Source organism: Dasypus novemcinctus, chromosome 2 (assembly GCF_030445035.2).
Source record: "Dasypus novemcinctus isolate mDasNov1 chromosome 2, mDasNov1.1.hap2, whole genome shotgun sequence".
NCBI classification, from domain to species: Eukaryota; Metazoa; Chordata; class Mammalia; order Cingulata; family Dasypodidae; genus Dasypus; species Dasypus novemcinctus.
Window position 1 is genome coordinate 73,599,232 of NC_080674.1, and position 23,801 is coordinate 73,623,032.

General features: G+C 48.8%; 1 protein-coding gene, 1 long non-coding RNA gene and 1 pseudogene across 5 annotated transcripts; 2 read left to right on the plus strand and 1 right to left on the minus strand.

The window, feature by feature from the left end:
• The first annotated feature begins 9 nt into the window (after positions 1-9).
• On the plus strand, positions 10-6,485 carry LOC131280919 (uncharacterized). Of its 2 annotated transcripts, XR_009188624.2 has the most exons (4): positions 10-173; positions 4,144-4,193; positions 4,483-4,638; positions 6,097-6,485. It is a non-coding gene; the product is annotated as an uncharacterized lncRNA (long non-coding RNA). The 2 variants fall into 2 exon arrangements; XR_009188623.1 differs by lacking the exon at positions 10-173 and having other exon boundaries at positions 3,948-4,193.
• A 2,978-nt stretch (positions 6,486-9,463) lies between these two features.
• Positions 9,464-23,100, plus strand: TMEM171 (transmembrane protein 171). Of its 3 annotated transcripts, none has more exons than XM_004480243.5 (4): positions 9,464-9,554; positions 14,735-15,443; positions 20,060-20,201; positions 22,810-23,100. In XM_004480243.5, exons 2-4 carry the CDS (start codon positions 14,804-14,806, stop codon positions 22,955-22,957), a joined length of 930 nt encoding a protein of 309 aa, XP_004480300.2. In that variant the 5' UTR covers positions 9,464-9,554; positions 14,735-14,803; the 3' UTR covers positions 22,958-23,100. The 3 variants fall into 3 exon arrangements, with proteins under 3 accessions (XP_004480300.2, XP_023440908.1, XP_023440909.1); XM_023585140.3 differs by having other exon boundaries at positions 22,813-23,100; XM_023585141.3 differs by having other exon boundaries at positions 14,735-15,395.
• On the minus strand, positions 13,639-14,805 carry LOC111761096 (riboflavin kinase pseudogene; annotated as a pseudogene).
• Positions 23,101-23,801: the final 701 nt, after the last annotated feature.

A 23,801-nucleotide genomic window follows, 5' to 3' on the forward strand; every position in this document is an offset into this window, starting at 1 on the left:
GGGCGGAAAGTCTCGCCCACGCGGAGCCGTCAACCCCCCAGGGCCAAATACCTGAAGACAACAGATAACGGGGAGCCCATCCCAGTACCCCTCCCCTCACACGCCGGCCGACAGAACCAATGAAGCCGCCGGGTTTCCAGTCCTCCTTCTGCCTACTCAGAACCGAGGAGAAGGTGGTGACTCGCATGTCCTCCTTCTCGGGGGCGGGAGGCAGAGGCGGCGGGGAGGCCGGAGGCGGCGGGGAGGCCCGAGGCGGCGGGAGGCCCGAGGCGGCGGGAGGCCGGAGGCGGCGGGAGGCCGGAGGCGGCGGGGAGGCCGGAGGCGGCGGGGAGGCCCGAGGCGGCGGGAGGCAGGAGGCGGCGCGGAGGCCGGAGGCGGCGGGGAGGCCCGAGGCGGCGGGGAGGCCCGAGGCAGCGGGGAGGCCCGAGGCGGCGGGGAGGCCCGAGGCGGCGGGGAGGCCCGAGGCGGCGGGGAGGCCGGAGGCGGCGGGAGGCCGGAGGCGGCGGGAGGCCGGAGGCGGCGGGGAGGCCGGAGGCGGCGGGGAGGCAGAGGCGGCGGGAGGCAGGAGGCGGCGGGGAGGCCGGAGGCGGCGGGAGGCCCGAGGCGGCGGGAGGCCCGCCTGAAGAGGCCGCGGGCAGCGCCGGCGCCAGGCCTGTCTCTCCCTGGAGCACACCCGCGCCCCTGGCTTGGGTGTGTACTTTCGCTTTCTTTTCTTTACAATAAATTCTCTGCTGGCCTGTTGGAGGTGGGGCACGTCTCTGAATTCTTCCTCGCAGAGATGCGCCCAAGACCCTGGAAGCCCCCGGGCCGCGCAGGTGTGGATCGCTGCTGAGGCGCAGGGGTGTTTCTGACTCAGGCCTCGGGCTTAAATAGCCTGTCTGAAGTAAGAGCTCACCGTGAGGGAAGGGAAGCCTAGCATGGCGACCTGGACCCCATGTCAGAGCAAAATCGCCATGAAGGGAGAACTGGCCTTGGCCTTGCAGAAGGCAAAGGCTTAAAGCCCTCGTCTCCAGGCCAGGAGCCATGAGGCTTTGGGAACTGAGCACTAAAAAGTTGTAACCTTGCACCGAAGCCAGGGGCATTATGGTAACTCAGTTGTGTCCCCTTAGAGAACCACGGTGACCGGGAAGGGATCTGGGCCATCGGAGCAGGGGAAAGGGGCTCAGTGAACTTTGGAACCAGCTGCTAAAATAGTCATGTGGCGAGTGAGTCTAGGAGCGAAATGGCATTGGCTTGCAGGCATCGCTGAGGGGTCTCTTCATTTTGGTGATCATGATTCTTACATAGCAGCCGATTCTATGTAAAACTGTTTTCCTCTAGAAGCACTCACCTTCTGGGGTATAGGCTCAGAGAAGTGGGTAATGGCAGTATTGCCAGATGGGTGTGATGAGGAGACATGGGTTTGGAAACAGTATTGGAAAGAGTGCTACTGAACTAATGGACCAGAGAACCTAAACTCCATAAGGAAAGAAACAAAGAAAGAAAAAGGGAGCTGACGATGGGCAAGTCAACGTCCATTCAAGAGTGAAGGACAGCCACAGGAGGAGTGGTTGGAAAAGAGATGCAAGGAGATTCCCCAATCCCTGCATTTGGAAGAGGAGCTGACAGGTGGCGGCTGAGGTGGACGGGAGAGGAAGGATTTGGAAGGGAGAAGGGAGGGATATGGGATGGGTCATCCACATGGAGGTTAAAAGTATCCAGAATTGGGAGCAGATGTAGCTTAAGTGGTTGAGTGCCTGCTTCCCATGTACGAGGTCCTGGGTTCAACATCTGGTACTTGCTAAAAAAGAAAAAGTACCCAGAATTAAAGCAGGATCTGAAGTGCCAAACCTGAGCTGAACAAAGAAGGATCTGGGAAGACAATAGATGATGGTGATAGGAGGGGCAGAGCATTTAGACAGCAAAGGGTGGGGAAGCAATGGTCGGAAAGGGATAATATATAAATACCTCCAGGGCCCTGCGTGGAAAACCCTAGCCGCTGTGGGAATAACAAGGGGGTGGAGGGGGGCTCTGGGGAAACGATATTTAATTGGAGATTTACAGAATCTATGTATTTTTTAGCTTGCCCACAAATGATTCAAAATTGGCATTGAATGATAGCCATAGCCACCTCCGATGGGGGTAGAAAATGGTCAGAGTGCTGTGGCCCTCCACTGGCTCCACCTGTGGGTCTCCCCATCTGAGAACAGGCTTGCAACTGCTTGCTTCCTTGGGTTGTTATTAAGCACAAAGGAGTGAACACGTACATAAATCACTAAAAACACACAGTAGGCCTTACCGAGGGATTAGCTATCCTTATCGGTTAAGAGAAAATCTTTCTCCTGGAATTACATCTGAGCACAAATCACAGCAGGCCTTTCTCTTGGTACTAATTTAATCCTTTCAACAACCCTATGAGGTAGGTTACAGAGAAAAAAAACCCTGAAGGGCACTTTTCTTTTCCTCCTCCCTTCTGGATCAGCTCCGCCTCAAGCCCTCGCTTTCCCTGCATTCTGTGGCAACAAGGGGCCTTTTGTTAAAATCTGGGGCATTTGGAGGTGGTTTCCTGCCAAACTGCCTTTTGCTTTATCAAAGAGTCCCAGTGCTCAGGTGTTCAGATTCTTATTGCTTAATTCTTTAGGTCAGAAGTTGCTGAGGAGAGAAGCCGACGGGTTCACTTGTGTGCCTGTGAGATGACCAGCTGGGCATACGGGCATGTTGGAGGGCCAGCTGAAGGGCTCCTGGGTCAGGCGTCTCAGACAAGGGTCCACATCGGGCCCCGACACAGCCAGGCTAGCTGTCGGGATCCCATCTTGCACGTTACCAGCAAGCTATTTGAAAGAGGCAAGAAATACAGCAAACGTGTTCTTTTTGGTTCCTTGCTTTCTTTTTCTCATCTGTTTGCATATTTACTTCGTCTTGTTATGTTTTTGGAGCATTATAAGCGGATCTGAATCTTTTCTAGAATCATCAGTGGCAACTCAGAGGTGGAGGGGCCAGAACAAGGGATGGAGTGGTGGCATGGATGGACCCAGCAGATGCTGGGGGTGGAATCCTGAGTCCTGGCACTGGTGGCTGGAGGCTCATCCTGGGCAGGGCCACCACACTGCAGGGACACCACCAGCAGCCTGGCGTCTTGGGCGGCTGCAGACTTTGGATGGGAAGCCAGAGCAGAGGTAGAACAACATGTAGGTACGACAGTGTGACCAGCTGGGCCACTAGTTGGTGAAAGTACGCAATTCACTTTTTTTTCTTTTTTTTTTTTAACTTTATTTTGTACATTTGATAATTGAAAATATAAACAATCAAAAACTAAAAAGAAAACACAGTTGAATAAAAACATAACATTCCTCAATTAAGTTAAGTATATTGGATACCTATAAATTTTTTTCATCATACAATATGTTACACAGTCTATTTGGTTCATAATATAATGCAATCTTTCAGTATTTGTCCTTTTGTGTCTGGCTTGCTTCGCTCAACATAATGTCCTCCAGGTTCATCCATGTTGTCATATGCTTTATGATTTCATTTCTTCTTACAGCTGTATAATATTCCATCGTGTGAATAGATCACAGTTTGTGATGGACACCTAGGTTGTTTCCTATCTTTGGCAATCATGAATAACGCTGCTATGAACACTGGTGTGCAGATGTCTGTTCGTGTCACCGCTCTCAGTTCTGAGTATATGCCCAGTAGGGGTATTGCAGGGTCACATAGCAAGTTTATATTCAACTTCTTTAGGAACTGCCAAACAGTCCTCCACAGTGGCTGTACCATTCTGCATTCCCACCAACAGTGAATAAATGTTCCTATCTCTCCACATCCTCTCCAACACTTGTAGTTCTATGTCTTTTTAATAGTGGCCATTCTGATAGGTGTGAAATGATATCTCATTGTAGTTTTATTTGCATTTCTCTAATCATTAGTGATGTTGAGCATTTCTTCATGTGTTTTTTTTTTTCCATTTGCGATTCAGTCTTTTGAGAACTCTCAGAAATAAGTGAGGGGTGCACTGCAGGGAAAAGTGGGGTGAGCAGGCAGGAGCGCAAATGCTGCAGCCGTGGGCATTAGAAGTCAATGAGATCTCATTTTGTTCTGACAGAACAGTGAACTCTGCGCATCTGGATCTCTCCCTTTTCTCTCTATTCATTGTCTCCACAGAGTGTTTGTTTTTGAAAGTCGAGAGGAAGGAGCCACTGGTAGAAGATGAGGTGAGTAGCTAGAGATGTGGAAGAGAAATACATTTATTGAGGGCCTACCATGTGCCAGATATTTACTTTCCACGATATCCTAGGAAGTACATCTGCTTATTCCCAAACAGCAGATGAGGGAAACACGGCACAAAAGAAAGTGGCAAAGCCACTCAGATCTGACTTATCCCCTTTTAATATGCCGAGGATAAATAATTCACGCTGCTGGTGGTGGGTGTTTGGTAGAGACCACTACTTTCCATAAAATGCTTGCTATTAACACACCCGTCTCCTCTGACTTGCTTCCCAGATGCCGCCGCCACTGTTGAAGTGATCCACTGCTGTGCTCCAGGCAAATTCTCACTCTTCCTGCAGCAGCATCTTGCATTCTCCATGCCTGGCTCAGGCCAGCGGGCACTCAGGCTGAGCTATTATCACCCATGCAAAATCAACAGGGCCATCCCAGGTAATAAAGTGACCACAAAAGATTAGCCTTTGCACTGGGGGTCAGGTAAGGGGCTGGATCTAAACCCTCAACTTAAGCTTGCCAGTTCATCCAGTTCCACCCTGGACAGCACTCTTTCAGGCCCCTGGGCCTGAAATTATATATAGTTTCTAACTATAGGGAGGAGAAAATGCCCCAGAAAAGCTGGCCTCCACTGACTGCTGCAACCTTGCCGGGCTGGGCAACTGAGTGGGGTCCAGGTAGATTCGGAGGAGTCACTGGCAATCCTGGGACTAGTAGTGGAAACAGGGACTCATGACTGAGCCCTAGAGAACTCCTATAAGCCAACTCCAGCAGAGACCCAGACATGTCAGGATTTGGAAGGGGATAAGGCATGCTTCTGGGTGCTGAAATTAATTTGGGCAGAACCAGGGAGAGAACAAAAGGCACTAGAACGTCATGGCTCAGGGTGGAAGTTATTATTATTATTAGTCTCTCTGCGATCTTCTGAGATCTGCAAAATGGTAATACTGAACTCTGCAAGCCAAGTCATGCCACTTGCTTCCAGAAATATCTGAAATCCACACATTTGTTGGAACTTGCCTGTCCCTTGCTTTGTGAATGTTTGGGGCACTTGGCCAGGACTGAAGTGTTAACAGGCACGCATAGCCACATACCCACACCAGTTCTTCTAGAGAATGGATGTGGCCTTCTTTATTTCACAATAAATATTGCTGACAGAACACAGGAAGGTATTCCTTTCAGAATTTACAAATTCCAGACCTGTATATCCCACTGCCTGCTGAACTTCTCCATTTGGATGTCTAATGGACATCTCCAAGTTGGCATGCCCCAAATTGAACTATGAATCTTCCCATTTAAATTTGTTCTTCCCACAGTCTTCCCCAACTTGGTCAATTCCAGAACCATCCTCCCAGTTTTGCAGGGCAAAATCCTTGGAATCATAACTCATATCCAATCCATATCCAATCCAAGCTAAATCCTGTTGGCTCTATCTTCAAACTATATCCAGAATCTGGTCACTTTTTATCACCTCCAAAACCAAGCCACTGTCAGCTCTTTCCTGGGGTATTACTGTATCTTTCTAGCTGGTCTCCTCCCTTCTACCCAAGTATTCTTACCACAGCAGCCACAATTTTCATTCCATGAAGTAAGTCACATCACACTCAGCTCAAAAATGCTCCCGAGGTTTCCCATCTCATGGAAGGTATTCACAGTGGCCCACCGGGCCCTCCATAAGCTGAAGCACCTGGCCACACACACCTCCTCCTCCCACTCCTCTCCCCTTTGCCCTCCTCCTTAAATACACTACACATGCTCCCACCACAGGGCCTTTGCACTAGCTGTTTCCTCTGCATGAAGTGCTCCCCTCTTCTTTCCCAAGATCTCACCACAGCCTTCTGTGATGGTTTTAAAATACATTTACAAATTCTTTGTTATTCATTCCTCCCTTCAAAGATGGGTCCTAATCCTCACCGCCCCCACCCCCACCTTGAGCATGGGCTGGACTTAGAGATTTACTTCTAATAAACTGAATGAAGGATGAGTGAAGTATGGGACTTTGAAGATGTCTTCAAAGGCACAGCAGCCCTCTCTTGGGTCACTCACGAGGACACTCGGGCAGCTCTGTAGAAAGGTTTACATGGTGAGAGACTGAGGCCTCCTGCCTACAGCCCTGTGAGAGAGCCCCACGTGGATCCTCCAGCCCCGAGCCCACTGCTTGGTTGCAGCCTCCGGAGAGACCCTGAGCCAGAACCACCCAGCTAAGCCACTTCCAGATTCCTGCTCTCAGAAAATGGAAGAAGCAATAAAACTTCATTGCTTTAAGCAGCTAAGTTTTGCGGTGATTGGTTATGCAGTACTGGTTAAAATGCTTACTTCTTCATTCCCTTTAAGTTTTTGCTCCAATGTCACCTTCTCACTGGTACCTTCCTTAACTGCCCTATTTAAATTGGAATCCCCCCTGCACTTCCGGTCTCCCTTCTTTGATTTATTTTTCTCCATAGCACATATTGCTTACCAGTACTCTATATAATTTAAGTATTTCTTTTATTGCCTTTCTTCTCAGTAAAACCTAAGTTCCATGAGGGTGAATAAGTCTGTTTTGTTTACTTACACATGGTAAGCACCCAATAAATATTCTCTGAATGAGAAAAGGGATGCATACCTCAGCTTTACCTGTCTACATTCACTTCCTGAATTTAAAGTCCATCCATTTTAAAAGTATTTATTTTTGTTTTCATCCATTTTTTTGTCTTGTTCTGATGCTGCATTTTCTAAGAATTTAGCCTAGGCTTTTTTCACTGCCCCACAGGTTGGAAAAAACCACCTGGTTTTGGACAGTGATGAGGTCATCCGGTCCCCTTCCTAAGAACAGGTCTGCTACAGAGACAAGCACCTCAAAGGCTGGCAAGGATGTCTTTCATACTTGACCGATGATAAGGTTCCAAGGAGTTTAATTTAGTCTAACAGGCTCTAAAAGATACAAACAGCCCAAAAGCAGATACCCCGAGTGGAGCTAATCTGATTGTCCTTGGTGCCAGCACATTCAAATCTGTCATGTGTGGCAAGCCTGCAGTCAGGTGGCACCAGGGCACCTGAGGGACAGCTGTATCAACAGGTCCCTGGCAGATCTGCACACGATGTGGCCCAAGACTTAACTCCAAATAAGGGAGAAGGAAGGAGTAGGAAACGGGGGCCCCTTGCCCAAGGCAGAGTGGTGAGCAGGTCTCCTCCTGGGAGGACGCATCCTACGGGAGGGCCCGTGTTCCTGGAAAGCAAGCTCAGGTGGCCTTGCGTCTCCTCCCGTGCCTGGTGCAGGCACTGCTGTTGTGCTGTTGGTTATCTGCTCTTTAGCTGGGTGTGCTTTGGTGCCCTTCCAGAAGGCGGTATATCTTGACACTTTGCCCCAGGCATGGATTACTGCAATGTCCTTGGGATACAGCCTCTCTATCATTAGGATAATCTAGGTTCTCTGGGCCTGGCTTGGAAAACACAGGGACTCAGAAGGGGTTTTCCAAATTCCCAGCATGGTGAACAGCAAGGAACAGTCAGCAGGCCTGGTTCAGGCCCTTGCTCTACATTAACCAGCTCTGGAAGCCACTCGACCTCTTTGGACCTCAGTTTCCCCAATGGACACATGGCACTTCTAGGTCCCCTGTCTACCTGTGGTTCCAACCTTCATGAGTGGTGGAGACACACAGGAAAAAAAACCCACAAACATTGGCAGCAGATAAAGTGCATAACGTGGGGCCTGGCACAGAGCAAGGGGCCCTGAAGGTTAGTACTGGCCCCTCAGTAGCCAGGACAGGGATTCACAGAGGTCGGGGCACCCAGGACATGAGAAAGTCCACATTTGGCCAAGGGATAAGTGCCCCACCAAATTCCAACAGCTGGAAGTGGTCCAGCAGGCATCCTTGCTGTACCTACCCACCCCTTCCCCCAGCTGCCAGATAACCACCTTTTCCTCGCAGCCTCCTTCTCACTCCTTGAAGTCTTACTCCCACCTCTGATCATCAGCTAAGCCGAATTCACACTTCACTGTCAGTGAGAAGGAATGTGAACAGCTTCTCTATTAGGTAGGGTACTTGCACGTTACCAGGGTTAATCCATTAGCCTTTTAACTCTTGACTGGGTTTCAGGCCGGGTGGACAGGAAGCCAGAGAGAAGGGCGTGTGTGAGGAAGTCCCCACGGGCTCACTGAGCCCCTGACTCACCTTCCACAGCGCCCTGACCTCTGGGGTGGAAACCGGCACAGCTGGATCCCAGTCACGTGTCACGGGGTAGGTTACAAATAGCACTGGGATTAGCATCCTGAAACTCCTGGTTCAAGGGCAGGGAAAGTTACCAGCTTAAATTCAGCAGATTTAGTAGTTAAAAACGAGGAAGGGGGCGGGGGGGGGGGGGGGGGGGGGGAGTCCTATGGCAAAGGTCGTGTGCGTATGAGTGAATGCGGAAAGCACCAAGCTGACCCTGCTGACCCTGTCGCAGGCACTCAGCTTTGAACGGCTCGGGTACGCTGGACACGTGTCTCACATTCTCATGGAGCACACGTTTCTATGCCCTGGCGTCTCCTACTCTGTTTATCGCGGAACTCGCAGCGAAGCCCTTGCTCCAGGGACCAGTCTTCTGGGAGGCAAGAGGACCACACGGTCACTCAGACACCCGGGTGTACCCGCCCCAGTTCGCGCTTTGGCGCAGGGCGCAGCGGAGGGAACGCGGGGACTTCATTCCGCTTCAGCCGCGGCCGCGCCCGAGGAGGGGCAGGCGCGCCCCCTGGCACCACCTCCCTGCCTCCCTCTCACGCCTCCCCCGGAATTCTTGGTTCTAGGTTCCGAAAGGAATCTGCTCCCCTTCCCGATGCCCGGATCTCGGCCGGGGCAGCGGACAGTTCGGGCAGCCAGAAGGAGAACCTCGACTTGTCCCCACCTCCAGGGCTGCGGGACAGGGAAACGGCCGGGGCGCCCACTCTCCCCGGATTCCTCGCGCGCAGTCCCGGGCACGGAAGCGGCCAAGTTCGCCAGCTCTGGACTCTGAAGTCGCCCACCGCTCTCCACTCCCGCGCGGGGCTCGCTTCCGGCTCCCGAAGGGCAGCGCCGGGTGGCGGCCAGCTCCCGCCGGTCTGCCCCGCCTCGCCAGCCGCCCGCGGGGCCCCAGCCCGCCGCGCTCGCCCGGCACCGCCTCCTTGCCTAAATCCAGTCGCGGCCCGCCCTCGCCGGGGCGCGCAGGTGCTAGGGTGCAGACGCGCGGGTGCCGGGGTGCTAAGCGAGGCCGGCGCAGGTGGGGCCGCCGTCCGGAGGCGGAGGCCGGGCAGGACGGCGCGCGCAGCCCCGGCTTTACTCCAGCGCTTGGCTCGGCGCAGGCTCCAGGACCGCGCGCCCGGGCGCGGGCAGCGCGCAAGCCGGACGCCGCCTCGGGTAAGTGGCGCCGGGCTTCGTGCTTCTCGGCGCTTGCGCTCGTTTAGCTGGAACGGCGGGAGGGCCGCTCTGGCTTTGCTGTCAAAGTTTGGTGCACGGAGGGGGTCCAGCGCGGAGGCCCCGGCGCTAAGCCGGCCCCAGATCTGTCCGCTCTCCCGCCTCTGGGAGCTGGAAGGCTATTGGTGGCTCTCAGGCTCCCTAAAATCCACGAACCGATTTCCCATAAAAAACCTTTGCCTCTTGTTGCCTCCATCCCCAAACTCACCAGGTTTTGGATGCAGTGTTGGGGAGGTGGATTTGGCTTTGGGGAAATTTAGATCGGTATTTGGAAAAGATTTGATTTTCTGTTAGTGTTGGGGTCTAGCGTATCCTTTTGTGAGTGCGTGTGTGGGTGTGAGGGAGACCTATCGCCTGTGCGCACACACTGTTTTGGATGAGAGATTAATACCTATGCCAGGTGCTTGCTAAGTCCACTGAAAAAGAAGCCACATACCCAGCTTTGGGCTGCTTCTATTTACTTTACTGTTTGGGTATTTGACATGATTCAGAGGTTTGTTTTGTTTCTTTTAAATGATGCAATACTCTCTTTAAGTCTTTGATTTCAGCTTAGCTACACGTTCCTAAAGTATAGTTTTTCCAAGTTTGAAATGAAAGCTTATTCCCCTCCTATATTTCCTTTTTTTTCCCCAACTTCCTTCCAATTCTATCATACTCTGGAGAAGTACTTCCTAGTATAAGACTAGCTGTTTGCTTTCTTTACCTAAATTCACTTCACTTGAATATGATTTTGGTTTGCCAAGATGACCTTGCTTTAGAGCCTCAGGCTTGAGTTCCTTCCTGTTACCATGGATATGAATGGCACAAAATATTTTAAAAGTTTTCTCCCCTTGAGCAAATGTAAATGGTCTTCACTTCTCATTGTCATCAGCAGTGCCCTGACTTAAAAGGTCCTGGTAAAATCTTCCATTCATGAGAGTACTTCAAGATAACTGGATAATAAAGTCAGCTCTGCATAGACTGGACAACTCTTCAATAACTGCTGGGATTCCTTTAATACAGAACACTCCCATAGTAAAGGGTGGTTTAGTGGAAGGAGTCTCCCCCTTGGTATCATTTATACTTTTCTTTCAAAGTCGAGTTCTGTTGGTGCTTAGTGCCTTATAACTGGCCGTTGAGTTTATCATCTGCTCGTTTTTAAGTGAGCCTCATCCGCTTGGTGGAAGCAGGTGGCACCATGGAGGAGGCTGACCCAAAGGCTGATGCGGTAGGTAGCCCTCCCGCCGTGGCACAGGGCTGCGCTTGGTCTGCTGTGCCAGACTCTCCAATTGGGTCATCCCAGGCTGGGCCAAGCTAGGCTGCCTGACTGCAGGCCAGGGCAGCCCCAGGTGTGCCCGTTGAGGACCTCAGAACACGTTTTCACAGAAAACCCCTGTTGCTGAACTGCCTTCCCATTCTCTTGAAACGGCTGAACTTGGGTCTCCTGTAGGTGGAGAGCATAGTAAAGCACAAAATGGAAAGTTGCCTCAGACTAATGTTAATTACGGAATGAATACTTGCATACTTGGAAATGCTCAGAATGGTTGTAATGAAATACGGTCACCCGTAAACCAGAAGTAATCCTTCTTTTTTTTTTAAGATTTATTTTTATTTATTTAACCCCCCCCCCCCCCCCCCCCCCGTTGTCTGTTTTCTGTGTCTTTTTGCTGCGTCTTGTTTCTTTGTCCGCTTCTGTTGTCGTCAGCGGCATGGGAAGTGTGGGCGGCGCCATTCCTCGGCAGGCTGCTCCCTCCTTCGCACTGGGCGGCTCTCCTTATGGGTGCACTCCTTGCGCGTGGGGCTCCCCTACGGGGGACACCCCTGCGTGGCAGGGCACTCCTTGCGCATCAGCACTGCGCATGGGCCAGCTCCACACGGGTCAAGGAGGCCCGGGGCTTGAACGGCGGACCTCCCATGTGGTAGGTGGATGCCCTAACCACTGGGCCAAAGTCCGTTTCCCCAGAAGTAATCCTTGTAGGTCTTCCCGCAGTCACCTTTGACCTTTGCCCCGGGGAAATGAGTTGTAAGACTCATAACAGGAAAAGCTACCCGCCCCGCAAAAGGTACTTTTGCTGTTCTGTTTTGTTTTGTTTTGGTTTGGTTCTGTTTTGTTTTGTTTACAGATATTCTTTTTTAAAAATTATTTAAGTAGAACTTTATCATTTTAGGTCCCCTCCCCCAGGTATAGGCATTCTTTAGGCTGGCATTAAACATACATAACTACAAAGTTCAGATTTTCTCAGGAATATAATTACATGAAAAATATCTTTCTGGCTCTTTCACAGTTTAATTGGCTCTTAAAATATTTTTAGGGAGGGGAATCCCAAGAATTTTGTGTTCTTTAGGAAACTGGTATATATAATGAACTGCTGTGTATACGATTAAATCTTGAAGAAACCTAAAGAGGTGATTTTTCCCGCCTACAAGTGCACTGCAGTTATGCATGACAGTCATTCTTCATATAGTGAAGGTTAGAATGGTAAAGCCAGGTTCAATCTCCTGTAAGTGTACTATTGTAAGCTATTCTAAATGGAAACAAATAAAAATAAAAAACTTGACACTGACAGTCTTTTAAAGGAAGAATCAAGAAGAATGTTGAACAAGAATATCTCCTTGTAAAAAGGAGAAAATTTGTTATCCAATGCAAACATGAAAACTACGGATTTGAAAAACACTTTTGTGTCTTCAAATACAAACAAAAAAATGGAAGCAGGGAGTCAAGACCATTTAGAATTGAGGCAGGTCTGCACAAATCTGGGACAGAGTACAATGATTTCACCTCATGAAGGAAATGACAAATGAAATTTCCCAAGTCTTCATGTCTATAATAAAATATATTCATGCAAAAAATTAATGCACAATTATAAAAAATATAAAGTACAGACTTTTCCTCTTAGATTTATAATAAACTACCAAACATCTGTTTAATAATGTACTTCTGAAGGCTTTCTCTGCTAAGCAGCACATGCTATACAAGTACATGCAAACTGACATTTTACCATGAAAATCATGTCTCATCACAAACTAGTTATGTGCTTTTTATACATTTTATTCCCATCAAAAGATATTTAAGACCTTTCTAGTGGTACATTTTAGAAAGCTTTGAGTTTTTAATCAAAACATTACATAAAAAGGAATCTTGATTTTTATTTTTTTATTTAGATTTATTTTTATTTATTATTATTTATTTCTCTTTCCCCCCATTGTCTGCCTTCTGTGTCCATTCACTGTGTGTTCTTCTGTGTCCACTTGCATTCTCGGCAGCACTGGGAATCTGTGTCTCTTTTTGTTGTATCATCTTGCTGTGTCAGTTCTCCATGTGTGTGGCGCCACTCCTGGGCAGGCTACGCTTTTTTCGTGTGGGGCAGCTCAGTGCGGGGCGCACTCCTTGTGCATGGGGCTTCCCTACGCAGGGACACACCTGCGTAGCACAGTACTCCTTGTGTGCGGCAGTGCCACGTGTGGGCCAGCTCACCACACAGGCCAGGAGGCCCTAGGTTTGAACCCTGGACCACCCATATGGTAGGTGGATGCTCTATCAGTTGAGCCATGTTCACTTCCCTATTTTTATTTATTTCTCTCCCCTTCCTCCCCTGTCTGCTCTCTGTGTCCATTCACTGTGTGTTCTTCTGTGTCCACTTGCATTCTTGTCAGCAGCACCAGGAATCTGTCTCTTTTTGTTGCATCATCTTGCTGTGTCAGCTCTCCGTGTCTGCAGTGCTATTCCTGGGCAGGCTGCACTTTTTTCGCACTGGGTGGCTCTCCTTACAGAGCGCACTCCTTGTGCATGGGGCTCCCCTGTGTGGGGGACACCCCTGCGTGGCACGGCACTCCTTGTGTGTATCAGCATTGCATGGGCCAGCTCCACATGGGTCAGGAGGCCGGGGGTTTGAACCCTGTACCTCCCATATGGTAGGCAGAGGCTCTATCAGTTGAACCAAATCCACTTCCCAGAATCTTGATTTTTAAATGAATCTTTTAAATGATGAGTTTAATATCAGTTAAAGTATAATATAGTGATTACACTGTACTGTTTATACTAATTCACAGCGGCAGAAAAATGGTTGATTTTTAAAAATATAGCCAATTGAGACTATAAGTTATGAGCAGTGAAATACTGGAAAACAGTGAACGAATAAATAAGATGGTTTTTTACCATTCATTATTTTGCTTTTAGGGACCTAAAAGAGATTGTCTTTTCTGAGTTTCAAATGTTCTGGTAATTGTAGTCATTTCTTACCTTTTTCAATATCACCTTGAATTGCTGAAATAAGTGACTCTGAAGAATCAAAGTTCTTTTCCAGTCTGAGGTAGCCAATATGGCCACCTTGAGGACTTCCCCAAGAAGTCCTCTTGAAGGTATGCATAATGTGCGTTTCCATGGACTTTTTCATATTCTTGTAGTATGGGTCCCATCCTATGCTCACCACCATCTCACCGACATCTCTGCTTCCACTTCCAACACTGGCCCAACCATAATAAATGCCAGTGGGTATATCCGCTGGAAGATTATCTACTACTTGTTCAGGAAGGTTAGCAGTGGGGATACCCAGATGCTTGGAGCCACGACTGATGCCCCATACCACCTGGCCGTGGCAGAAGTAGGGCACGTATCTCAGGACGTCACCCGCTTGTGGCACGAGTCTGGCCCAGTGTGCATATCCTTTGGGGTCGTGGTCTAGGGGGTACCCAGACCCCCCTGGATCAGCCAGGGTTTACGGATGGGAGCTCGGCTGGTCAGCGGGGTACACAGCAGCCCGGGTTCCTCCAATAACATGCTGCTATCTTAGAGGCATATGTGTTTCCTCATCTTGAATATCTTCATGAAATTACATATTCAGGAGTTTCTGAGTGCCAGTTCTTCTGACTCATAAACCAACTCATTGTTCTAAAGAATATCATTTAAAAAAATAATAACAAATAAAGAATCTGAAAAAAAAGAAAAGACCAAACCAACCAAAAAAAGAAAAAGAAAAAAGAAATAAAAAAGACAAAAAATTTTAAAAAATAAAGTGTATTATTTGCACGAAGTGCTGTTCCCCTGTGCTTTCATCCTAGCATGGTTCCAAAATGACCAGCCAAGGAACAGGGCGGGTGGAGAACACCTGTACCCACTTTAATTTGGTGTTTGGTTATGTTTGCAGAGCTGTTGAGACCATCCGAGAGAAGGAAACACATCCCACCCCCCTTTGGGGAAGGCACCTTCTCTGGCCATGTCTCCCACTGCTGCTGCTGAGCCAGATGGGGAGGAGCAAGACAGACACGTCAGCAAGCTCATCTTCTTCCTCTTTGTCTTTGGCGCCGTCCTGCTGTGTGTGGGAGTCCTGCTGTCCATCTTTGGGTTCCAGGCGTGCCAGCAGGAAACCCTCCCAGACTGCAGCATGGTGCTGAAGGTGGCCGGGCCCGCGTGTGCTGCGGTTGGGCTTGGGGCTGTGGTGCTGGCCCGCTCCCGCGCTCGGCTTCAGCTCCGCGCCCGGCGGCGGGGAGGCCACCTGGGCGACTCGGACCAAGCCTTCCTCTGCGGGGAGAGCCGCCAGTTTGCCCAGTGCCTCATCTTTGGGTTTCTGTTCTTGACCAGCGGCATGCTGATCAGTATCCTGGGCATTTGGGTCCCTGGCTGCGGCCCAGACTGGACGCAGGAGTCGCTAAATGAGACGGACACTGCCGACGCCGAGCCCCAGATCTGTGGGTTCCTGTCTCTGCAGATCATCGGGCCCTTGATCGTGCTGGTGGGATTATGCTTCTTCGTGGTCGCCCACATTAAGAAAAGAAACAACTTGACTTCTGGCCAGGATGCGTCTGAAGGTGAAGAGGGGCAGACCCAGAGCGTGGAGCCGGTCCAGGTCACTGTAGGTGGGTGGCTGTCATTCGAGTCCTTGCTCATAGCCCAGGATCTGTTGCATCAAGTCTTCACTGGGCTGCCCTCGGGTCTGGCCTTCCCCCCGCCCGCCCCTTGCCCACACACAGGCAGTGCTGCTGCTGGGGTGAGCCGGCTAGGAATCTTTGTCCTTATCATTTCCCCCCAAGAAGCTCTTTACATTAAGTAGTGACTTTGACTGAGGTCACATAGCAAATTAAGAGGAAAGCAAGAAGAACTGTGAGGACAGCCTTGGAGCCTTCTGTCACCTTAGGTACCTGCCAACTTCCCCTGTAAGTCTCACACTGTGACCTCGTGGTGTGCTGGGAGTTGGGCATGTGAGCTCTCATCCCTGGCGGTCACTGCTAGGTCCTCAATCTCTCCTGGCCTTAGTTTATACATCTGCAAAAAGAGAATTGAATTCCCAATAGTCCTTCCAGCATTAACATCCTACAATTCTGAGGCTGCCCCAAGTCCACCGGTCTTCAGATGTTTTGAGGGGGCCTTCTGCGCCATTTTCCATCTAGTTGTTCGTTTTCTGTAACTTCAGCCTTGGCTGCAGGGTTGGTGTGAAGTTTGGAAGTTAGGGCACAGACCGAGATGACATGCAACAACACCTGTCACTTCTTTCCCCCATGGAATGCCTAGAAATTCCTTCTGGAACCCCCACATTCTGCAGAAGAGATGGATTACCATTTCCCAGAGTGGGCTGCCTGCACAGCAACCTTAGTAAGCTTTAGCCTCGGGGTATCGCACACCCAAGAAAGAACCCCGGTGCTACTCACTTGCAAATCACTGTGGTTGTTTCCTTCCCTGGTATCCTACTTTAGTAAGGTAAAGCTCTGAAGCTACAAATTCAACATCTAAAAAGCTAGGCAGAGAGGATTACAAAGCAGAAGCCTGTGGGTACTGAGAAGGAGTGTGACAGTGAGACGTTTCTCGTGTTCGGGGCTGTTTGGGGCTTGCAGACTGGGCAACAATAGCCTGGACCGCTGGCCTTGCATGGGGCCAGCCTTGAAGAGGAAGGAGAGCTGGATTTATCGACGTACCTTGTGTTGCGCCAAGGTTGATGCTTGCGGTTTGCTTATTTGTGCATTTGTATGTTTATATGTGACAGCATAAGTAATAATCACATTTTAATAATAGCCACCATTTATATAGGGCTTATTCTTCTGCCAGGCACCCTCCTAAGTGCTTTTGCATGTGTTCTTCAAGGGCCTGCTTGTGTGAAGTTCATTCACTCCTGCAGCAACCCAGTGAGGCGGGTACATTTATCTCTGTTTAAGAGAGTTGGGGTACAGGGATTTCAAATAACTTGCCCAAGGTCACAAACTTGCAAGTGGAATAGCTGGGATCCAAACCCAGGCCGGGGGCACACGTGCAGCTCGCATAGCACCCTCCTTGTAGCATTTGGGTATGATTATGTTTCTGCCAGTTTCATCCTTCACCAAGGGTTCTGGGTAGGTGTTATATGACAGAAGGCTTTACAATGTTTGATATATCTTCAGTCCTCTGGGGAGCAAGATATGGGGTACAATTCAGTTAAAATAAGTGAAACATTTCAAGGAATGCTCATACTCTTCCTCTTAGTTGGGAACATTTCAAGGTGTGCTCTGGTTTTACTAGCAAGGGCAATTCTGGGCCAGCCTCTGCCCTGATGGAACTGTCGGGAATCAGGATGGAGGCAGGGAGCAGAGCTGTGGCCTTGGAACACGGGATGGCCCGTACCCTTAGTGATGTTGGTGCTGTGTGGTTTAAACCCTTTTCCATGAAGCCCTTTAAGTCCCATCAACCCTGTGAAAACATGGCATCCCTAATGCCTTGTTTTTCTCTGTTCTGATATTTTAGGATGAAGTTTAAAGTTTTAAAAATCATGCCTTCTTTTTAGCACAATTGATTATAAAAATCTAGACGTCTATCACTTATCACTTCTGACCGTCTTCAGAAGTTGGGGTGGTAAGAGGCAGTCCTGGGCTAATTTATCTGTTCCCAGAATGGAAAATAAACCAGGAAGTAGCTCTCCATCGTGCATACACTGCCCATGGGCTCGTGCTAGGGCCTGGATGTGCAAGATTGGCATGTGACAGAGAGCTGTCCTAGGGGTGTCTTGTCAACTCACAGGGACAAATTTTGAAGGATGGTGTGAAAGGGACACACAACCCTCTCACAAGGATCCCTCTTTCTGGGAGAACAGGTTGTAGGTGAGAAGCCATGGAGCTGATTGGGCAGAGGATTGAACATGCCATGGAGATAACTGTGGTTGCTTTGAGCATTTCCTTGTTTTCACAGGCAATTGGCTTGCTTTGAGGCTTTCACAGGTACTTTATTCGACAATGCACAATCAAAAATGAACAGTCAACCTCCATTCCTGTAAGTTCTTCTAAAGAATTAAATAAGAATCCAGGTTTAGGTTAGCAATATATATTTTAAGATTAATTCACCATCTCCTCTCTGCAGGAGAAGTGGAGTTCATGGATTTTCTTCATTAACTTAGGGAAAGTGATTGAGGCTTCAGGGTGCAAAGAGAAGACACTGGCTGGTCCAGCTGGACATGTTTCTTCACACATGCAGATAAGTGCCGTTTGCTGGTGGAGTACACACAAAGTACCTTTGCTGGTGTGTGAACTGCTCTGTGCCCAGTTTTAACTGTTGGGCACAAATCCTCTCATCTGTTCCTCGTCCCTGTTCCAGCCGCAAGTATAGACATGGTCTATAGCTTACAGCTGCGGCAGCTGAGGTTCGGAGAGGCCAAATAGTTGTTTACCATGCAGGGGAAGGAATTGGCTAACGGAATCCCAGGGGCTTTAAAGACTCCTGTACCTACCTATGCAGGTGTCAGCTTTGCCGCCAGTACAAACCAGGCTCCTCCCTGCAGGGAAGTGAAGTCCTCTCTCCTTCTTCATTTGTTCCTGCACTGTCATTTCCTGCCATAGAGGTGCTGTGCATGTCTAGAATGTTCTTGGCAACTTGGGTGGTGCATTTTGTATTGGAATTGGAATATAAATTAGAGCCTATCTGGTCCTTCACCTCACAGGTGGATATGTTCTGGAGTGAACAGTAGTAGCAGAAATGCAAAGCCAAGGTTTTCTTTGAGTTTGACCTTCATTTATAAAGCTGGGATGAAATTTTGGTAGATAAAAATTTATAAAAGAGCTTAAGCCTTTTGTGTGATCTTTTTTTAAAAAAGACAATAAAAATATTTTTTAAAAATTTGAAAAAGAGCTTAAGCCACAGGTATGGCAGTAATGGTAGTGACTTGTGGCACAACTTGTTTGTCATTTGCTTAGAGGTGAAATTTCATTTGAGAAACAAGGTACTTTATCCAATAGCTAACTTGTGGGACGAATTAAAATTATAAGTTTAAATCAAGAAAAGATGTGTCAAGAAGCAGACTTGGCCCAGTGGTTAGGGCGTCCGTCTACCACATGGGAGGTCCGCGGTTCAAACCCTGGGCCTCCTTGACCCGTGTGGAGCTGGCCCACTCACAGTGCTGATGTGCGCATGGAGTGCTGTGCCACGCAGGGGTGGCCCCCGCGTAGGGGAGCCCCACGCGCAAGGAGTGCACCCTGTAAGGAGAGCCACCCAGCACGAAAGAAAGTGCAGCCTGCCCAGGAATGGCGCCACCCACACGGAGAGCTGACACAACAAGATGACACAACAAAAAGAAACACAGATTCCCGTGCTGCTGACAACAACAGAAGCGGACAAAGAAGACGCAGCAAATAGACACAGAAAACAGACAACCGGGGTGCGGGGGAAGGGGGGAGAATTAAACAAGCAAATAAATCTTTAAAAAAAAGAAAAGAAACACAGATTCCCATGCTGCTGACAACTATAGAAGCGGACAAAGAAGATGCAGCAAGTAGACACAGAGAACAGACAACTGGGGCAGGGGCAGGAGGGGAGTGAAATAAATAAATCTTGAAAAAAAACAGAAAAGATTTGTCAGCAGGAGACAAACCGGGGAAGGTAAGGAAACTTATTAGGAAAGGATTCACAGAAATACTTTAACTCAGACTTGTGATGAAATGTTTTTTTTAAAGCTTTTCTTGTAGTAGTGTATATACAACTCAAAATTTCTCATTTTAACCACTTTCAAATGTACAATTCAATGATATTAACTATATTGATGCTATTGTACTACCATCAGCCACGTCGATTACCCAAATTTATCACCTCAAACAAAAACTACCCATTAAGCAAATATTCTCCATTGCCTTTACCCTCCAGCGCCTTGTAACCTGTAATCTATTATCTGCTTTTATGAATTTACTTATTCTAGGTATACATATAAGCAAGATCATAAAATATTTTTCCTTTTGCTTCTGGCTTATTCCATTCAATGTGATGTCTTCAGGTTTCATCCTTTTTGTCACATGTCTCAGAACTTCGTTCCTTTTCATGGATGAATAATATTCCACTCTGTGTATACCACATTTTGTTTATCCATTCATCTTTTGAACTCTTGAGTAGGCCCACTTTTTAATTTGAGACAGTGGTAAATGTTTGGATCTTCTATACAGATGGGCCAGATACAGAATTAATTTCATTTGCCCTTGCTGTTTTGCTTCTAGTTAGTACCCATTTCTCTTTAAATATTGTTTTTCCTTAGGTGATGCAGTGATTATATTTCCACCCCCTCCACCACCTTACTTTTCTGAGTCTTCGCCTTCTGCAGTAACTCGAAGTCCTGGAGCTAACAGTTTGCTTCCGAATGAAAATCCACCTTCATATTACAGTATTTTCAACTACAGGTAAGACTTTCCACTGGAACACGTTTAACATTTTCAGGCCTGTCCAAGGCCAAGTTAGCTTTGATAAGGCTTACCAAGGAAGGTTGTTTACAAGCGGAAGCCTTCGAGTGCAGCTATCATTTATGGTGACGTTTTGCCAGAATTATTGCCTTAACAGCACCTTTCGAGAAACTTTGGGCAGCACATAAGTTAAACATTGTAGAAGTGGCTATTCTGGGTTAACAGGGAGACTTCTCTAGGCATCTTTATGAGCTCCTAGCAGGGGTGATACTCAAAAATGTTTACCAACCCATGAGTCACACTGGGTGCCAGGGCAGCGTGCAGGAGGACATCTGCCACGATCACCTTGCTGCTTTAGATTGCGGAGAGGGGCAGGGCTCAGGGATCCCAGCAGCTACTGAAGTGTTTGATATTCTAGTGGAGGAGCTTGTATGACGCTGATGTCAGTCCTGTGCCCTGACTTGACCAAGCCAGGCCACCTCAGATTGGTCGAAGAGAAATAGAAGTTCCCCCTCCTGGCCCTGTACAAATTAGGATGCGCACATGGGGTCAGGGCAGTGGTTAGCACAGCTTACAGCAGGAACGGCGGAAGGAGGGAGACTGGTTAGGAGGTTGCCTCTCATGGGACCGCCTGAGGAAGCAAGCCTGAGCTGAGGGATCTGGATCTGGAATGGAGGATGGCATCGAGGAGGAGGCAGAGGTGAAGAGTTCACGGGTGAGCGACAGGGACGGTGGAGTGTCACTGAGAAGAAGGTGGGAGGCGAGCCCCGTTTACGTGGGAGAAGGGGGTGCTCTGACTTGGGGAGGGAGAGCGAGAAGGAGGGTGGCACTTTGAGGTAGGCGGGATGGGGCGGGATCCTGGGTGAGACAGTTGCTGGGGATGGAACTGCAGAGCACGGCGGGAGCCAGGAGGGCAAAGAGCGGAGCCTGGAGGCCTGCTGGTAAATCCTGGGAGGGAAGGAGTGGGAGGAAGGAAATAGGGAAGTGTCCTGAAGGACGGCAAGGACAGAGCGAGCAGGGAATGGGGCAGGGACAGGCTTTGGGCCCCTAACTGAATGGGAAACCAGGGTTAGGAAAGGAAGGAAGGATTGCTGGGAAGTTTCACTGGGCAATGTGGGAGGGAAAGCAGCAGGAAGCGGCTCCTGAGTGACGGTAATGGGCCGCTGCTGCCTGACTTTGTCATTTGTGCTCCAAGGCGGGCGTTGGTGTGCCCTCAGGGTTGGGACTTCACTGCCTTCAGGGAGCAGACAGGGGTGCACTGTCCCAGGAGAAGAGACCAGTGGACACTGGCCTGCTCCTTTGAGGCCTGGAGAGCACGATGTCATTGTAGAGACTTGCATTTTTCCACCAAAGTAGGACAGGGTCATCTGAGGAGACAGGGAAACTGGTGGCTGAAAGGGCGGAGGAGGTGGGTTTAAGGTGAGCTGGGGACGCCCCCTGACGAATGCAGGCAATGCTGCACAGATAAAGGACAGGATAAAGTGATGTGTGTATAATTCTCTTACTGAATTTCTGTATATATATTTTTGCCAGCAACAAACTTTGCCAAGCCCTAAAAGAAATGTCTGTGAACTCAAAATAAACTATTGCTGCTGCTTCTACTGCTAGGATTTCTGTGTGCTAGGGTCTGGGCCAAGGGCATTTCTTGCACTCCCTCACTGAGTTCTCACAACTACTCTAGGAGGTAGACCCTGCACTGGTGTCTTCCCCATTTGACAGATGAAGAAATTGAGGCTTGGAGAGGTGAATTAACTTGCCCAAGATCACCCAGCTAGAAAGCAGCAGAGTAGAAGTTCCAACGCAGGCCTGCAGTTGCTGCAGCCCACTCCCTTAGCCAGTATGCCTTCCCGCCTCCTTTCGAGTTCTTGGCTTAATGCTTTTATTTTCTATTTGCGATCTCAGAAGACAACATAGCAGAGAGCAGTAACTGTGAGTGCTCTCTCTCTTTTTAAAAAAGATTTATTTTATTTATTTCTCTCCCCGTCCCCCTTGTTGTCTGCTCTCTGTGTCCATTTGCTGTGTGTCCTTCTGCATTACACTTTCATTGTCAGGCGGTACCGGGAAACTGCATCTCTTTTTTGTTGCATCAGCTCTACATTTGTGCGGCGCCACTCCTGGGTGGGCTGTGCTTTCTTCTTGCAGGGCAGCTCTCCTTGTGGGGCGCACTCCTTGCGCATGGGGCACCCCTGTATGGCATGGCACTCCTTGCGTGCAGCAGTACCGCACTTGGGCCAGCTTGCCACATGGGTCAGGAGGCCCTGGGTTTTGAACTCTGGACCCTCCATATGGTAGGCGGACGCTCTATCAGTTGAGCCATGTCCACTTCCCTGTGTGTGCTCTCTTTGGCTCACATCTGTGCACCTATCCTCTGTGTCTTTTCAGTGACAAAGGGAATGACAACATAAGACTGTCTTAAAGTTATGATCAGCTCTAAGAAAAGTAGTAAGGAACCAAAATATTCCTATGAAAAATAGAATATGGAAGAAATTCTTCCTTAGATCTTTATAATTATCTCTAAATGCATGTGATAAAAATTTGAAAAGAATCCAACACTTACGGTGTTTTCCTCTTTTCCTCCCCTCCCCTTCCTGTTCTCTCTCCTTTTTAGCAGGTCCCGAGCTCCTGAGGGCCAAGGCACGAGCTCCAGTAGAGATCCTGAATCTATATACACTATTTATGGGACTAATTCATCCTCCGAGATCTCACGCACTCCACATCTTTTATCCGAACCACCTCCTAGGTACGAAGAAAAATAAAACACTGCCACTCCATCCTTTTCTCCATCTTCTGAGCCTTCCCCACCATGAACTCTGGACTCCAGTTCAGTTTTATATGTAATCAAATACTATTTAATCTGTTTTGTTTTTGTTTTTTTTTAAAATAAAAAAGCCCAGCAGCACTGGCTGTGTTGTCTTTTTCCTGTATGGCATCAACAGAAACCAAGCTTCCAGGTAGGTTCCCGCCCTTGGTGCTTCAAACGTGGGAGAGCTGGAAACCCCAGTGAGTGTGTCCTCCCGGGCAGGCCTCGGTGTAGTCCCCTCCTGGAGACCCGCAGCTCTGGGAGGTAGGTGGATTGTTCCCCTTGCTGGACGAAGAAATAAGGGCTCCGAGAAGGTAATTGACTTCCTCAAGGTCACAAAGCTGCTAAATGGTGAGGTTGGGATTTAAACCCATTTAGCCAGTTTCTGAAGCCAGTTCATATCACTGCTCTGTGCTGCCCAAAGGTCAACCAGAAGCCGCTGTTAATGTTTAGCTTGGTCTATCGCGAGGGTTAGTTGTTTCTGGGCCAGGGAAACAAGATTACTCACCTGATTTCTTCTTTCTTCTTCTACTTCTTTCCCTTTCTCTCCTTCTCCTCTTCCTTTTTCCTCCTCTTCCCATTTCCTTTTTTCTCTTTTCTTCTGAAAAAAACAGAATTAGATGGCTTTTATGCTGGGGAAATTACAAGTACACTGATACCCTGGAGCCTCCTTAGAGTCTACAGGGATACTTTAGTAAGTAGATTCCCCTTGCTAGGCCCTGCAAGGATTTGCCCTTTTGTGTGGTAACATAGTCGCTCAAAATGTCTTTACTGACTTTTTTATTGTTTTGAGGCTCCAG

Excerpts from the sequence above, each read along its gene's own strand:
- TMEM171 (XM_004480243.5), top strand. The coding sequence starts at position 14,804 with ATGTCTCCCACTGCTGCTGCTGAGCCAGATGGGGAGGAGCAAGACAGA. Across the intron at positions 15,444-20,059 it reads GCCGGTCCAGGTCACTGTAG|GTGATGCAGTGATTATATTT; the intron begins GTGGGTGGCTGT and ends GTTTTTCCTTAG. Across the intron at positions 20,202-22,809 it reads TACAGTATTTTCAACTACAG|CAGGTCCCGAGCTCCTGAGG; the intron begins GTAAGACTTTCC and ends TCTCCTTTTTAG.